The 16460-nt window shown below is 43.7% G+C and overlaps 1 protein-coding gene across 1 annotated transcript; it reads left to right on the plus strand.

Annotated features, from left to right (window-relative positions):
- The first annotated feature begins 518 nt into the window (after window positions 1–518).
- Window positions 519–13094, plus strand: LOC144592292 (granzyme K-like). Its single transcript, XM_078396818.1, has 5 exons — window positions 519–585; window positions 8538–8697; window positions 9410–9563; window positions 10617–10892; window positions 12605–13094. Exons 1-5 carry the CDS (start codon window positions 528–530, stop codon window positions 12785–12787), a joined length of 831 nt encoding a protein of 276 aa, XP_078252944.1. The 5' UTR covers window positions 519–527; the 3' UTR covers window positions 12788–13094.
- Window positions 13095–16460: the final 3366 nt, after the last annotated feature.

The raw sequence follows: 16460 nt of genomic DNA on the forward strand, positions 1-16460 counted from the left end.
GCAGCGCAGACGGAGATACGACACGGAAAAAGTCACATCTCCATAGAGGAAAGAGATAAAAAAGTTTCCCCCACCTCCCACATAATAAAAAGGTAAAGATAAACTAAAACATACATTTAATTACAGACTAAAACAACAAGAGAAGAAAGGGACGAGACAGACTGTTGGCGTGGCTGCCTTCGTACTGTGCTACCCGCTGGTCGTATGAGAATAAAACACTCTTGACTCTTGAAATAGTGTATCATCATGGTCTTCCAGAAAACCAAACAAAATGTAATGAGGTAGAAACCAATATTTGAAACAAGCCTTGGTGAAACCTGTAATATTTATTGTAGTTTTCTGGTTAGCTGTGACCCTGTCATGTGGGTTTCCATAGATGGAATAAATATATGTTAGAAGGTTTCACAATACTTGACCTTTGAAGAGATGAGATCAAAATGAACAAACCGCATCCGTTTGAGTTTAGTATAAATCAACTGCAAAATACCTGAATTACAGTTAATAGAGGGATCCGAAGAACAGCTATAATGAAATTATTGAAGCACAGTCTTTTTGTTTTGCTTGCCATCTCCTTAACTCCAGCCTGTAAGTATTAAAATAAGGAACAGGAAAACTTCCTATATTTATATTAGGATTTATGTTATTGATACTTAATTGAATATGTTATCCTCAGCATAGTGCTTAATGAGTGACCCTACATTTTCAATGTCTGATGAATTAATATTTATCTTTCATATTTATCCAAATAGATATTTAATTCCCTGCATTTTTATCGCGTTAGTGTACAACTAATGTTACAACTAATGAGAGATTTTTTGTCTTACAGAAATATGTCTTAGCATCAACTCTCCTTGTAAATTTATTTGCTATTATGCAACCATAATATTTTTATTCCTCCAGGATTATTGAAAAAAACTGACAAGTGTAATTCCCATGGGCATAATTTGAATTTCAGGTGAACATGTTAAACATGCAACATTGAATTTGCTGCCCAATATTCAGTGATTCTAAATCACACAGAGAGCAGTGAGTGCCTGGAGAGGAGAGGGGGTGTGGGGGTGTGGGGGGTGGTGATGGGGGAAGAGAGTGGGGGTGGGAGGGAAGGGGGGCTGTGAGGGTCAGGGAAAAGGGGAGAGGGGGGAGGGAGGGAAAGGTGGGTGATGGGGAAGGGGACAGTGAGAGTGAAAGGAGGGGGAGGGTGGGGGGAGGAGAGAGGGAGTGTGGGGGGAAGGGGGGTGGTGGGGTGGGGAGAGAGTGGGGGTAGGGGGGAAGTGGGGGTGGGGGGAGGGGGACGGTGAGAATGCACGTGGGCGAGTGGGTGGAGGGGAGGGTGGGGTGGGAAGGGGTGAGGAGAGAGTGGGGAGGCAGGGGTGGGTGAGGAGGGGTGGAGGAGAGGGGCTGGGGAGGAGAGAGTGGTGGAATGGGGGGTGGAGGAGAGTGCGAGTGATGGTTGGAGGGAGAGTGCTACTGGGGAGGAGGGTGGGGTGGGGTGGAGGGAAGAGTGCAGGTGGGGAGTGTAATGTATTCATGCATATTCATGTGCCATGTTAATGAGTGGGCGTTCCTTGAGCTAGGAATACTGGGTAAATAAAGGCTGGTGTGATTCAGGCAACTAACGTGTGAGTGTACTTTATCTTTATGCCGTGTTGAACATAACAAAATTGGCGACGAGGACGGGATTGTGGAGGAGACTGAGTTTGTTTTGCATAGCTTTTGTACTGCTAAGTTTTAGGTGCTTTGCTACACCAGAACAGGCAGGAAGTCTGAGCTTGTGCAAAGAAAAAAAAACCTCTCCTCATTCCTTTGTTAAAAAAAAAAGAGAGGGACAAAATGGCGGCATCCACGGGCTATATCGGAAGCCTGGGCATCTTTGACAAAAGTAGAGAGCCGTTCAGCTCCTATATGGAGAGAGCAAACATGTTCTTCATGGCAAACAACATCACGGAGACCAGTGGTGAAGGAGAGGTAGTGGCTGAAACAAACAGGGCCGTTCGTGAACGCATGAAAGCGATTCTGCTCACGGTGATCGGACCTGAAGTGTACGGCACACTTGTGAATATCCTTGCACCCATAAAGGCAAAAGATGTGCCATTCTGTGACATTAGAAAGAAGTTGGAGGATCACTTCAACCCAAAGCCTCTGGAAATTGCAGAAAGCTACAAATTCGGCACGAGAAACCAGAAGCAAAACGAGACAATCAGTGAGTACATTGTTGCCTTGAAAAACTTAACGTTGCACTGTAACTTTGGAGCCTTTCTTGAACGCGCACTACGCGACAGATTTGTTTGTGGTCTAGTGGACGAACGAATTCAGTCCAGACTCATGAGCACTCCTGATCTTACGTTTGAGATAGCATGCAAGATTGCTACTACAATGGAGATGGCATCAAAGAATGCTCGCGAGTTTCGTTCACCACATACTGCAGTGGCCGTGTATACTCACAAAGCAGCGCCTAGGGCCAAACTGAAACCGAAATATGGCGGGGAGCCGAGTGCAGCCAGTTGTTATCGTTGCAACGGTAATCACCCATCCCAATCCTGTCAGTTCAAAACAGCTAAGTGCTATAACTGCCAGAAGAAAGGTCATATCGCCTCAGCATGTCGGGCCAAGCTTACAGTGGGAAACACACGACAACACCAGAAAGGAGTTCACAACTTAGAGATGAACCCGGATGACAATGAACTTGGGTTGTACATCATTCATGCAACTGATGTCAATAAGCCTACAACCAGCCAAGACAAGGACTTTCGGATTAAACTATTGGTTAATGAACAGTTAATTGATATGTGCATTGACACGGCAGCTGACTGTTCGGTCATGAGCAAAGACTTGTACGAAACAAAGTTCTCACAGACACCATTGTCCGAGAGTAAGGTCAAGCTGAGAACCTACTCCGGCGAAGCCTTGGAGACGTGCAGACAAATGAATTGTAAAGTTCAGTGTAATGGACAGTCAGTAACACTGCCCATCATAGTGGCCAGCTACAGAAATAAACCGACCCTCCTTGGAAAGGATTGGCTGCGTAAAATAAAATTAGACTGGAAGAACATTTTCAGCATTGATGTGTCCAAATCACATCTTGAAAATGTCGTTAGCAAACACGCTGAAATATTTGCTGACAGTTACACGGGAATAACAGGGTACTCTGCACACATTCGACTGCAGCAAGATGCGACACCTGTATATTATCGACCAAGACCGGTACCATATGCGCTAAAGCAACAAGTGGAGGAAGAACTCAACAGGTTGGAGCGGAATGGGGTACTCGTGAAGACAGACCAGAGCAACTGGGCAACGCCAGTTGTGGCTGTGCTTAAGGCTGACAAAACTGTTCGACTATGCGGTGACTACAAAGTCACAATCAACCAAGTTGTTGATGACGAACAGTATCCTTTGCCAACCTCGCAGGATCTGTATGCAGAACTTAGCGGAGCAAGAGTCTTCACGAAGCTGGATTTGTCTCATGCTTATGCCCAACTCAATGTTGACAAAGAAAGTCAGCAGTGCTTGACCATCAACACACATAAGGGCTTGTATTCATACACAAAGCTGCCCTATGGTGTGAAATCTTCCCCGAAAATCTTTCAGTCCGTCATGGACAAAATGTTGCAAGGCATTCCACACTGTGTGTGCAACCAGGATGATCTACTGATATTCACAGTGGGCATGGAAGATCATCTGGAGATACTCGAGCAAGTTCTCACACGATTGAACTGCCACAATGTAAAATTACGAAAGAGCAAATGTGCATTTGCACAATCAGAGGTGGTCTACCTTGGACTCAAAGTAGATTCCAATGGACTGCGCCCTGTGAAGGCGAAAATTGAAGCAATTGTGAATGCTCCAACGCCCAACAATGTGACAGAGCTACGATCATTCCTTGGGATGGTGCAATTCTATGCACGATTCCTTCCAGATTTAGCAACCGTGCTAAAGCCACTACATCATCTGTTACAAAAGGATGAGAATTGGATGTGGGGAAAGGAACAACAACATGCATACGACATCTGCAAGAAAAACCTGACGAGTGACAAACTCCTTGTTCACTACGACACGACGCGCGAGATGAAACTTGCTTGTGATGCTTCAAGTTATGGTGTAGGTGCAGTGATTTGCCACGTAATGGATGACGGACAGGAAAAGCCTATTGCTTTTGCCTCCCGCACCCTATCACCAAGTGAGCGCAACTATGCACAGATAGAGAAGGAAGCACTCAGCATTGTGTTCGGAATCAAGAAATTCCACCAGTTTCTTCTTGGCAGACCATTCACCCTTGTGACTGATCACAAACCACTACTCACGATACTGGGTCCTAAGTCAGCTATACCTTCCATGGCGGCATCAAGGATGCAGCGCTGGGCAATTCTGTTGTCCCAGTATGACTACAAGGTGGAGTACAGAAGCTCCAAATGCAACGCAGTCGCAGATGCGTTGTCCCGATTGCCCCATGAGAACTCTGATGTGGGAAGCGAGAACTCAATCTACACACTGCAAGTCGTAGATGAAGACTTTCCAGTGACTGCAACAGAAATTGCAGCTGAAACAGTGAAGGACACTGTGCTGAAGAGTGTTTATGAACAGACATTGAATGGTTGGACTGAAGTCGAGAGTGGATCAAACTCGGAACTGAAGCCTTTCTATAATCGACGACACGAATTATCATGCGAGCAGGGATGCATAAAGTGGGGTTATAGAGTGGTTGTACCAGAGTCTTTAAGAAACAAGATTATGTACGAACTTCATGCCGAACATCCTGGCATAGTTAGCATGAAGTCAATTGCTAGAAGTTTTGTGTATTGGCCTGGTATAGACAGTGACATTGAGTCACTGGTGAGCAAATGTAGCGTGTGTCAAGATTGCCGCAGTAAACCACCAAAAACACCACTGCAACCCTGGTCATGGCCAAGTAGACCGTTTCAGAGAGTTCACGTAGACTTTTGTGAAAAGGGTAATGATAATTTTCTGGTGCTAGTAGATAGTCATTCCAAATGGATTGAGGCTAAGCATATGGGGTCAAGCACTACTGCTGAGCGTACCATAGACGAGTTGAGATCAATTTTTGCATGTCATGGTTTACCAGAAGAACTTGTTTCTGATAACGGACCTCAGTTTCATTCAGAACAGTTCAAACAGTTCATGCAGCGTAACGGGGTAAAACACACACTTGTTCCTCCATACCATCCAGCCTCCAATGGGGCGGCGGAAAGGTCTGTTAGAGTAGTCAAAGAGGCTCTCAAGAAACAGGTTTTGCAGGGTAGTTCAAAGCTCAGCATGAAACATCGTTTGGCTAGTTTCTTGCTGAAGTACAGAACTTCACCACACACAACTACGGGTTATTCACCTGCAGAACTGTTGATGAAGAGAAGGCTAAGAATACGCCTAAGTCTAGTTCAACCCAATTTGGCCTCGAGAGTTGAGCAAAAACAGTTAAGTCAAAAACACCACTTTGACTTCCACAAAAAGGAGAGGAACTTCAAGCCAGATGAGCAAGTTCGTGTGCTCAGTCCTCCCAACAAGTCCAGTCGAGACAAATGGGATGTTGGGAAAATAGTGGAAGTGTGTGGAACAAAAAGATACTTAGTGGATGTTGGAGACAAGATCAAAAGTGTTCACGTGGATCAAATGATTCCAGCCAAAGACGAACCGAAAACTGAGCATGAATTCCTAATCCCTGAGTATTCATCTGAAAGTGAGTTAGAAAAGACTATTGTGGTTGATACACAAAATTCAGTGAGTACAGATAAAGAGACAGACTTCGCTAGTCAAGGTCAGCGTACTAACATAGAGCCAAACAAGCTAACAGTTGAGTCTACACGTACATCTGTTATGCCTGTTGCACCTGTTACTGTTAAACGATCAAGCAGGAACCGCAAACCAGTAACTAGGTTAAATTTGTAAATATGGTTAAAAGTATTGATGTAAATCAAGTATCACAATACCAAAATTGTAACTGAGTACTTGGATTTAATACTTAAAAAAAAGGGAGAGCAGTGTAATGTATTCATGCATATTCATGTGCCATGTTAATGAGTGGGCGTTCCTTGAGCTAGGAATACTGGGTAAATAAAGGCTGGTGTGATTCAGGCAACTAACGTGTGAGTGTACTTTATCTTTATGCCGTGTTGAACATAACAGGGAGGAGAGGTGGGGGGTAGGGGACAGCAGGGGTGGGGGGAGGAGGGGGTGTTGGTGGGGGATGAGAGAGTGGGGGTTGGGGAGAAAGGGGACAGTGGGGGTCAGGGAAGATGGGAGAGTGGGGGGTAGGGAGAGGAGAGATAAGGGGATTGAGTAGGGGGTTGAGGCTGCTACACCAATACAGGAGAGGCTTTGGGTCCAAGGCTCCTCGGTCACACCTTCTTCCCTTCCCTGTACCGCCTTTAATTGCGCTCCACCTCCCCTGGGGGAGCACGGCACCACAGTGAAGGAGAAAGAAGATGGCCGCTGGCAGGATGGTGTCAGAGGCTCCCTCTCCCCTTTCCCTTCCTCACCCACCCCTCCCCTCCTCTCCCCCCCCCCCCCCCCATTGAGATTCTTTTTGTTTTAAGAGACAATTTATTTTAAAGAAAAAACGCGATTTCCCCAGGTCACAATGGAAACCCTACGAGGAACTTGTCAATGTGCTTACATATATGTTTACATTTATGTTAATGCATGTACAATATTTGTTCATTTCAATAAATAATAATCAAATGCAGACAGTTATTTAACAATATGTTAAAGATTAGTTACATTTATACAGTCTTACAGTTACAACCGGCCCTTTGGGGGCAACCATAATGCTGATGTGGCCCGAGGTGAAAATGAGTTTGACACCCCTGCTCTACAACAAGCAACTTCCACACAAACCCATAGATAATTTTCCCGGCCATTCTGCATTGGTGTATCATGTGTTTGATTCTCATCCTGCAATATAACTAGCTCATGGTGGCTGCCTGCTATATGTGTTTTAAAAAATCTGGATCTTTGAAAGTATATTTTTATATAAACATTCACAGGATTTGCAGGGAATCCATGAGTATTTTTCTGCCTATGTTTCATTGCACTTAAGTCAAGTCAAGTCAATTTTATTTGTATAGCACATTTAAAAACAACCCACGTTGACCAAAGTGCTGCACATCCATGAACATCCCTCATGAACAGCTGCTGTTAATGCAATGAATATCCCCACAGTCCCCTGACTTCCAAGTCAGCATAATGTGTGACTTGGAGGGAAAAGCAAGTGATGATGTTATCTAGAACCTATTGTCCTTTTCTTTCTGTGCAACCTGGGTTGCATGTATTTGAAGGAAACGGAGATTTGCTTTTGTCCATCTTGCGCTGAACATGATGCCAAGACCATCACTTATCTTTGGGTGGCACAACGGCGCAGTGGTAGAGCTAATTATACAGAGTGATTGCTGGTCGGCGTGGATTCGGTGGGCCGAAGGGTTTGTTTCCACGCTGTATCTCTAAAGTAAACTAAACTAAAACCAAACCTGCACATAAACAGGAGCCAGCGCTGCCCTCGCAGCTGCGGCTTGCCTGCAGTCAGTTTGTCTTTTGTGTTTTTTGTTGTTTTTGTCTTAATTGTAGTTTAAATATGATGTAGTGTTTGCGTTTGTGTGTTATGTGGGGGGGGGGGGGGGTGGGAACTGTAAAAGTGTCTCTCCCGAACGGAGACCCGACCTTTGTTTTCTGTGTCGTGTCTCCGTTCCTGCTGCGGCCTACCACCGGCCATGCACCTGGAGCTGGCGGCCTCCGGCTGGGACCACCTGGGCTCTGGTTCGCAGAGCCCGCGGCCCGGACTCACCACCTGCGGCGCTGGCTGCCTTCGGATGCTGCGGGAGCGGCTGTGACTCGTCTCCGGAGGCTTCGGCGCAGGCCGCGTGGACGTCGGAAGCCCGCAGGCCCCTGGGTGGGAGCAAACATCGGGAGCTCCGGCAGCGGCAGCGTCTTCGCCCGCCCGAATCGCGGGGCTTGGGTCGGCCCGCCGCAGACCTTTCACCGTCCGGCGCGGCCTGAAATAGGCCGCGGGATTTTCTCCGCCCAGCGGGGGCTTCAATGTCGGGAGCCCCGACCGCCCCGACGTGGCAACTCCAACAGCCTGACTGCGGGAGAAGATGGCAGGGAAGAGAAAAGACATTCTGGCCTTCCATCACAGTGAGGAGGTGACTGGAGGAGACTCACTGTGATGGATGTTTATTTTGTTTGGTGTTGGTTTATGATTGTGTGTGGTATTGCATTTTTATTGATTATTCTTATTGGTCTTATTGTTGAACTGCGGGTAATTTTTCATTTCACTGCACATTTATGTGTATGTGACAAATAAATTGACTATTGACTATTCCTTGCCTATCCAAAAGTCTCTTAAATGCCACTATCATATCTGCCTCAAATAGTATCTTAGATTTAATGGTACGATTTACCTATGTAAGCAGCTGCACGCAATAACTGTGATTCATCCACCACTTAAATGCTTGCCCTGCCATTTATGTTCACAGCACGTAAATGAATAAAAATGTCAAATTGAATAGTTTTTCTAAACGTATATATTACAGATCATGGAGTGGAAATTATCGGAGGTCGAGAGGTTAAACCCCACTCAAAACCTTACATGGTATCCATCCAAATATCTAGGAACGCAAAGAAGTATGAACATTGGTGTGGAGGCGCTTTGATCAGTAAAAACTGGGTTCTAACTGCAGCGCACTGTAAAGAGTAAGTTATGCAATTTAAAAGTGAAAAATTACTTACACGATAGTATGATAACAATATAAACTGATGGCTCATTCTCCCATCCCACATGCAATTATTCATTAAAAAAAGTACGACCATGCCATTAATGTAATGGAGGTCAGCACATATAGGTGCTTATTTCCGTCAAAAAGACTTTTGTTTAAATTACACAAGTCTAATCTAAGTACCTGCATTCCATTGTCCTGGTAGCCAAATTAAAAAAACAGACTTAACTTTGTGGGAAAATGTGGAAATTGTCCATTTTGGCAGGAAAAGTAAAAAATGTGCTACAAAAAGCCTCCACCAGTCTCCGACTTCCCATGGCAACCTGGGATAGATTCCAGCTGGTCCTGGGGCTGTATCAACTCTTATGCGTCTCATAACATCTAACTCCTTCTCATGTATTCATTATCACATTCAGTATGTTAGGGAAGATAATAGGATTCAATTACAATTAGTTAAGATCAACTCCATTTGAAAGTTGCTCATTTTCACATTGGTGGTAACTTTCAACAGAAATAGCATTCCAGACATTCCCTTCAGAGATGATCATCTCTTGGAAGTTGCATTTATCAGCTGTTTAGCCTGATTTTACACACTGCTAGATGTTTGATTTTTTTTTGCTTGACGAATATCTGGCAATTGTCTTTTTTGTTAAATGAAGCATTATTAACTTTCTTTTTGATTCGTTTAGTACAATGCAAAAAGAGTGGAAATCTCAAGTGGTTCTTGGGGAACATTCTCTTTCACAGGATGAGAAGAGTAAACAAATAATTCCCAACATGACATGGATTCACTATGGAAGGTTGAACGCGAGAACTCTAGAAAACGACATCATTTTGCTGAAAGTATGAATTCTCTTTCTTGCTCATCTATATACTAAAACTCTCATTTGTTAGTTTGTTTGTTCCTGAACTACAGCCAAAACGGTACATGATAGCGTAACAATTTTAGGCCCACCTTACTCACCGTCATCCCTTTGGTGCTAATGGAAGAAGTTTCATTGAAATCGGTGTTATATTTTTTAAGTTATTCACATTTTAAAGTTTAAATCTATCTCCTAGGGAGGGAGGGGGGAGGAGGGAGGATAAAGGGGGTCGAGGGGATGGAGTGGGGGGGAAGGGGGAGGGGGAGGGGAGGGGGAGGGGAGGGTGAAGGGGAGGGGAGGGGGAGGGGAGGGTGAGGTGGGAGGGGAGGGTGAGGGGGGTAGAGGGGGAGGGGAGGGTGGAGGGGAGGAGGGAGAGGGGGGAGGGAGAGGGGAGGGGGGAGAGAGGGGAGGAGGGAGGGGGGGAGGGGAAGGGGGGGGAGGAGAGGATGCTGCACCAATACAGGAGGTTTGGGCCCAACGGGTCCACTTCGTCCAGTCATGTATAAAATCCTTAATTTACGAAGACAGCAATTTTTCATTTTACAGAAAAATAACCTCTTTGAGGAAAAGTTATCAGTGTGGAGAAAATTAATATGGACATATCTTTAATCTGTTGACCCTGGAAGTCACCTTGGTTAAATTTATCCTTGACTTCTTAAAACATAAAAACATTATCAGCTAGGAACATTGGGGAAAGAACACGTGACATTTCCTTTCATGTCTTTAGTCCACAGTAACTTGGCAATGTGTAATAATTCCCAATGTGATCTGTTGTCTCTGTGCACACCCAGAGTCTTCTTGATAATCAGCCACTGAATCCTTCAAGAAACACTCTTTTTCAATTAGTGAAGCCTAACATTTTGTATCAAAAGTTTCTCCTATCTGCACCACCCCCTTATAACTTCAAAATACATTTTAAGATGTACAAAATAATAATGGGTGGCTGAAAGACGTGTTTCCATGCTGCATCTCTCTGTGATGCTATGATTTAAATATTCTCTACTGTTTTAACTAATTGTTATTTGTACCACAGCTGGAGGGTAACGTAAAGATCAACAAATATGTGAAGGTGCTCAAACTACCGAAAACAAAGGCCACTGATGTGAAACCTGGGACTTCCTGCTCAGTGGCAGGATGGGGGAAAACAAGTACATGCTCAGAAAATCCATCTGACACACTTCAAGAGGTGAAACTAAAAGTAATAGATCGTAAAACGTGCAACAGCAAGGACTATTATAATCACAAACCTGAAGTAACCCAGGACATGATCTGCGTTGGCGACAGCAAAGGCAAAGGAGATTCTTGCCAGGTGAGTGTGCTATGTAACCGTGTTATCAGTAAAATGACTATAAAGCTCTCAGTGTGTGTAAAATCTCCACTGGTTCTATAGATTGAAATGTTCCATCCTTCCTCAGTCTGGCCTTAATCAGATTCCAGTATCTCATCATCGTGGCAGATTCTTGCCTGCTTGAGCTATGAGAGCTCCGTTAAAAAGCCTGGTAACAGAAAGGGTGAGGCTGGTCTTGAATCTGGTGGTGCATGCTTTCAAGCTTTTGTATCTTCTGCCTCATGGGAGATGCATCATCAAAAGCATTCTACCTGTATCCTAGTTGTAGATACATCTCAGTAAAGAGTTATTTGAGACATGAAAAATCAAGAAATGTTTCAAGAAAGTGGCCCAAAATTACTATCCTTTCAAGAAAGCTAAGAACGGGCAATAAAATCTGCCAAACGCAGACTTATGGGACTAGCCCAAATAAACATTTTAGTCCGTAAGCACAAAACGTCCCAAGGGGCCTGTTTCACCTCTGTATAACTCCTTGATTCTCTGACACTCAGAGAGTGCTGAGTATTCTGAAATATACTATCAAGGGAGGTTTTGACACTGGGTCATTGACAGCATTTAAGAAGTGTCCAGGTGAGTACCTGAATTGCTTCGACATAAAGGAGAGATGGAACTCGTATGGACAGACACAAAGTGCTGGAGTACCTCAGCGGGTCAGACAGTATCTCTGGAGATGGAGGATGGGTGACATTTTGGGTCGGGGTCCTTCTTCAGGCTGTTGCCAGTCTGAAAACCAGTCTGAAGAAGGGTCCTAACCCAAAAGGTCACCCATCCGTTTTCTCCAGAGATGTTGCCAGACCCGCTGAGTTACTCCAGCCCTTTGTGTCTATCTTTGGTATAAACTAGCATCTGCAGTTCCTTGTTTCTACATTGGAATTAATCTGGAGGTGTTCCCATTGGTTGGCATGGATGATTTGGGTTAAATGGTCAGTTTCCATGCTGCGAGATTCTTCAATTCAATAATCCTATGAAAAAATTGAAAGCCAAAAAAGTTAAGGGGAAAGTGGGTGCCTGGATACCAAACTGGATCAGTGAAAGGAAACAAAAGGTTTGCATTGGATGATCAGATTTTGGACAGGGTGCGGTTTGCAGTGATGTTTTATTTGGGGCCATTTTAGAGACGTTCACATATTTCAAAAGTTATAAACCACCTGGATTCATTTATGAAGAGCAGCTTTATAAAGCTTGCAGGTAACAAGACACTTGATGACAAGACACAAGACAGTTGTAGATTTCAGGATGACATATGGTGGAATGAGGAGATTCAAGGCCTTGGGAGATGGGGGAAGAAGTGCTACACCTTTAAAGGATTATTGGTTAGCTATAAATGGGATAATTTTGAAAGTAAGGACCATGCCAGATGTAGTGCATAACTTGATCCAATCATCCACAATGCTCACACACCCCATCTAAACTGTCTTGGAAATGGAGTTGTGGGCAAGGTAACATTCAGTACCTATAAGCTGTCCCAAGATGAGCAGACAGGTTCTGAATATTCAGCAAACTCAGGCATCTGACCCTAAAGGACTTGATGGCCTTTGGTTGCTCAGTAGTAATGATGATGTTTGCAACAGTCTCCACATTTCTTTGACGGTCAGAGACATTTAAAAGCTGCACAAATCATTTTAGCTAATTCCATTTAATTATTGTCATCTTTGATGTTTTTTCTCTTCCAGGGTGATTCAGGTGGCCCTTTGATATGCAACAAAAAGTACACTGGGATAGTATCCTTTGGTAAGAAATGTGCAGATCCCAAAAAACCTGGAATTTACACTTTACTAACAAAGAAATATCTGGATTGGATTAATAAGACAATAGGTGTGCGGGCTTACAATATGACCGCTGAAGAACTGTATTGAGTAATCAGCATGCTGCTTCTCTCTGCTTTGCCAACAAATTTCACCTAGCCCATAGCTAATAATGGCCCGTTTCCTTTATCATCGTTACATTTTTGCATATCTATAAGTCATTTGTTCTATACCTCTCTATATCACCGTCTCTATATCTCGTTTCCATTTCCCCTGACTTTCAGTCTGAAGAAGGGTCTCGACCCGAAACGATACCTATATCTTTTCTCCAGAGATGCTGTCTGACCTCTGAGTTACTCCAGCTTTTTGTGTCTATCTTCAGTTTAAACCAGCATCTGCAATACCTTCCAACACATGATGTTCAATTAATTGGCTTAGAGCACCAGCATGCTCCATCCATATCCTTACATTGTATAATATTTTACCGCAAAATGCAATAAAAACTAGAATTAAAAACATATATATATTGTCTAGTGAAGTTTCTTATTCTCTGAAATAAAGGACACAGGTTGTAAAAGTGAACTGAATCATAAATAAGTGAATTTCTAAAGTTCAGCAATATGGTTGGTATGCTTTTGCACCTAACGCACCCCCAGAGACATTTAGAATCAACGTCAAAATATCAAGTAACTTGGAAAACTTGGAAATCATAAGGTCATAAGTGATAGGAGCAGAATTAGGCCATTCAGCCCATCAGGTCTACTCCGCCATTCCATCATGGCTGATCTATCTCTCCCTCCAAACCCTGCATCTAGCCTGTCCAATCCCTTAAGAATTTTATATGTTTATAAGATCCCCTCTGATCCTTCCGAATTCCAGCCGGCCCATTCTTACATCATATGTCAGTTCCGCCATCCTGGAACTCAACCCAGTGAACCTACGCTGCATTTCCCCAATAGCAAGAATGTTCTTCCTCAAATTAGGAGACCAAAACTGCACACAATACTCTAGGTGCAGTCTCACCAGGCCGCTGTACAACTTTAGAAGGACCTCACAGCGCCGGAGACGTTAGTTCGATCCTGAACTTGGGTGCTGTCTGAAAGGAGTTTGCACATTCTTCCTGGGACCACATGGGTTTTATCCGGATGGTCCCAGTTTCTTCCCACATGCCAAAGACATGAGTATTTGTCAGTTAATTGACCTCTGTAAATTGCCCCCAGTGTGTAGGGAGTGGAATGGAAAGTGGGATACAATTGAACTAGTGTTAACAGGTAATCAATGGTCAGCATGCACTCAGTGGGCCCAAGGTCTTCTTTGCCTGTAGTGTCTTTAAACATGATGCAATGGGCAGCTGTCACCCCATATGTGGGCACAATATATAGCACAACAGCAAGCTACCAAAGGTGGATTTCTAGGTTTAGGTTTATTATTATTGTCACATGCATTGAGGTACTGTGAAAAGCTTTGTTTTGCATGCTAACCAAAGAGATCATATATACCATACAAAAATATAATCAGTTTAAATTCAAATGCAATATATAGTGCAATGCTATGATAATTGATATTATATTACCAGCTATGATAATAACCTCCTCACAAATATAAACTTGTTGCTTAGACAAGACTTACCTTATAAGTGCACACTAGCTTTCTCTCACTAATTTACATTTCTTAGTAACTGTGCCTCTAATGGCATGTTCAATTACATTTGCCACCGTTAAAAATCTAATATTTATTGTTTCCTCTCCGGAAACCATCTTGAACAATAACATATTATTTTACAAATGTTCAGTCCAAGAGGGTAATTCATGTATCAAGTAAATCTTGAAATACATCCCGACAGTGGAATCAATTGTAGAAAATTAGTTTATCTTTTATCTCATTAATTTCTGCATTATTAATTGTAATTAATTAATTGTAATTGTACTTGTAATTAATTTATTAGCCAAGTATGTAAAAACATACAAGTGTGACATACATTGTGAATGTATGACATATTTGTCATACAGTCACACCAAAAAGCAACAAGACACACAACCACTTAAAAGTTAACATAAACATCCACCACAGCGGCTCCCCCACATTCCTCACTGTGATGGAAGGCAATTTGCCAAAAGCCTTTTTGACCATCTTATCGACCTGCGACTCGACCTTCAAGAAACCATGCACCTGCACTCCTAGATCCTTCTGCTCTACAACACTACCCAGAGGCCTATCATTCACTGTATAGGTCCTGCCCTTGTTAGACGTTCCAAAATGCAACACCTCACACTTCTCTGTATTAAATTCCATCAACCATTCCTCAGCCCACCTGGCCAATTGATCCAGATCCTGCTGCCATCTTTCACAACCATCTTCACTATCTGCAAAACCACTTAATTTTGTATCATCAGCAAACTTGCTAATCTTGCCCTGTATGGTCTCATCCAAATCATTGATATAGATGACAAACAGTAACGGGCCCAGCAGCGAAACCTGAGGCACACCACTAGTCACAGACCTCCAGTCCAAGAAGCAACCTTCCACCATCACCCTCTGTTCCCTTCCATGGAGCCAATTTGCTATCCATTGAGCTATCTCTGCTTAGATCCCATGCGATCTAACCTTCCAGAGAAGCCTACCATGTGGAACCTTGTCGAATGCCTTACTGAAATCCATGTACACAACATCTACAACTCTGTCCTCGTCGACCGTTTTGGTCACATCTTCAAAAAAATCAATCAGATTTGTGAGACACGACCTCCCACGTACAAAACCATGCTGACTATCCCTAATCAGCCCTTGCCCATCCAAATGCCTGTATATCCTATCCCTCGGAATACTCTTTGGTAACTTTGCAACTAAAGATGTTAAGCTCACCGGCCTATTGTTCCAAGCATTTTCCCTGCAGCCCTTCTTGAAAAGAGGCACAACATTTGCCACCTCCCCAGTCTTCCGGCTCCTGTTTTTAAGAACAACTCATAAATTTCAACCAGGGCTCCTGCAATTTTCTCTCTAGTTTCCTGCAATGTCCTCGGATATATCAGGCCCTGGAGATTTATCTACTTTCATACACGATAGTACCTTCAGTACTTCTTCGACAGTAACACTGTTTGCTCTCAAGACACTTCCATTGACTGCCCCAAGTTCTTCCGCCCTACTGTCTTTCTCCTCAGTAAATACAGAGGAGAAATACTCATTGAGGACCTTGCCCATCTCCTGTAGAGATGACCACTTTAATTCCTGAGAGGTTTCACTCTCTCTCTAGTTACCCTTTTCCCCCATGTATTTATAAAATCTTTTGGAATTGTCCTTAATAGTACCCCCCCAGAGCTATCTCCTGGCCCCTTTTGCCCTTGTGATCTTTTTCAGTTTATTCCATGGTTTCAGAGGAGAATTGCATCTCCTCCAGGGATGCACTTGATCCCAGCTGCCTATACTTGTCCCATGTAGCTTTCTTGTTTCTGATTCATGCCTCAATTTCCCTCATCAGCCAAGCTTCTTTACGTTTGCCTGCTTTGCCTTTCATTCTAACGAGGACGTACATATCTTGAGCTTTTATCCTGAGCACACTTTTAAAAACATCCCACAGAATCTCCTGTCCGCACCTCTGACTATTGGGTAGCCCACCACTATGGCTCTGCTCAACGTCACTCTTTCCTGTTGGGCCTCAGCACCAGGATTGGAGTCACAGCCCTGGCTGCCACACAAACTCGACGTGTTGTCCGTCCGCTCCGACAGCTCCCAAGAGGGTGTACCTGTTCTCAATAGGTACAGACACTAGGGGTTCCTGCACCCCATGTTT

Source organism: Rhinoraja longicauda, chromosome 1, assembly GCF_053455715.1.
Source record: "Rhinoraja longicauda isolate Sanriku21f chromosome 1, sRhiLon1.1, whole genome shotgun sequence".
In the NCBI taxonomy this organism is placed as follows: Eukaryota; Metazoa; Chordata; class Chondrichthyes; order Rajiformes; family Arhynchobatidae; genus Rhinoraja; species Rhinoraja longicauda.

Excerpts from the sequence above, each read along its gene's own strand:
- LOC144592292 (XM_078396818.1), top strand. The coding sequence starts at position 528 with ATGAAATTATTGAAGCACAGTCTTTTTGTTTTGCTTGCCATCTCCTTA. Across the intron at positions 8,698-9,409 it reads ACTGCAGCGCACTGTAAAGA|TACAATGCAAAAAGAGTGGA; the intron begins GTAAGTTATGCA and ends TGATTCGTTTAG. Across the intron at positions 10,893-12,604 it reads GCAAAGGAGATTCTTGCCAG|GGTGATTCAGGTGGCCCTTT; the intron begins GTGAGTGTGCTA and ends TTTCTCTTCCAG.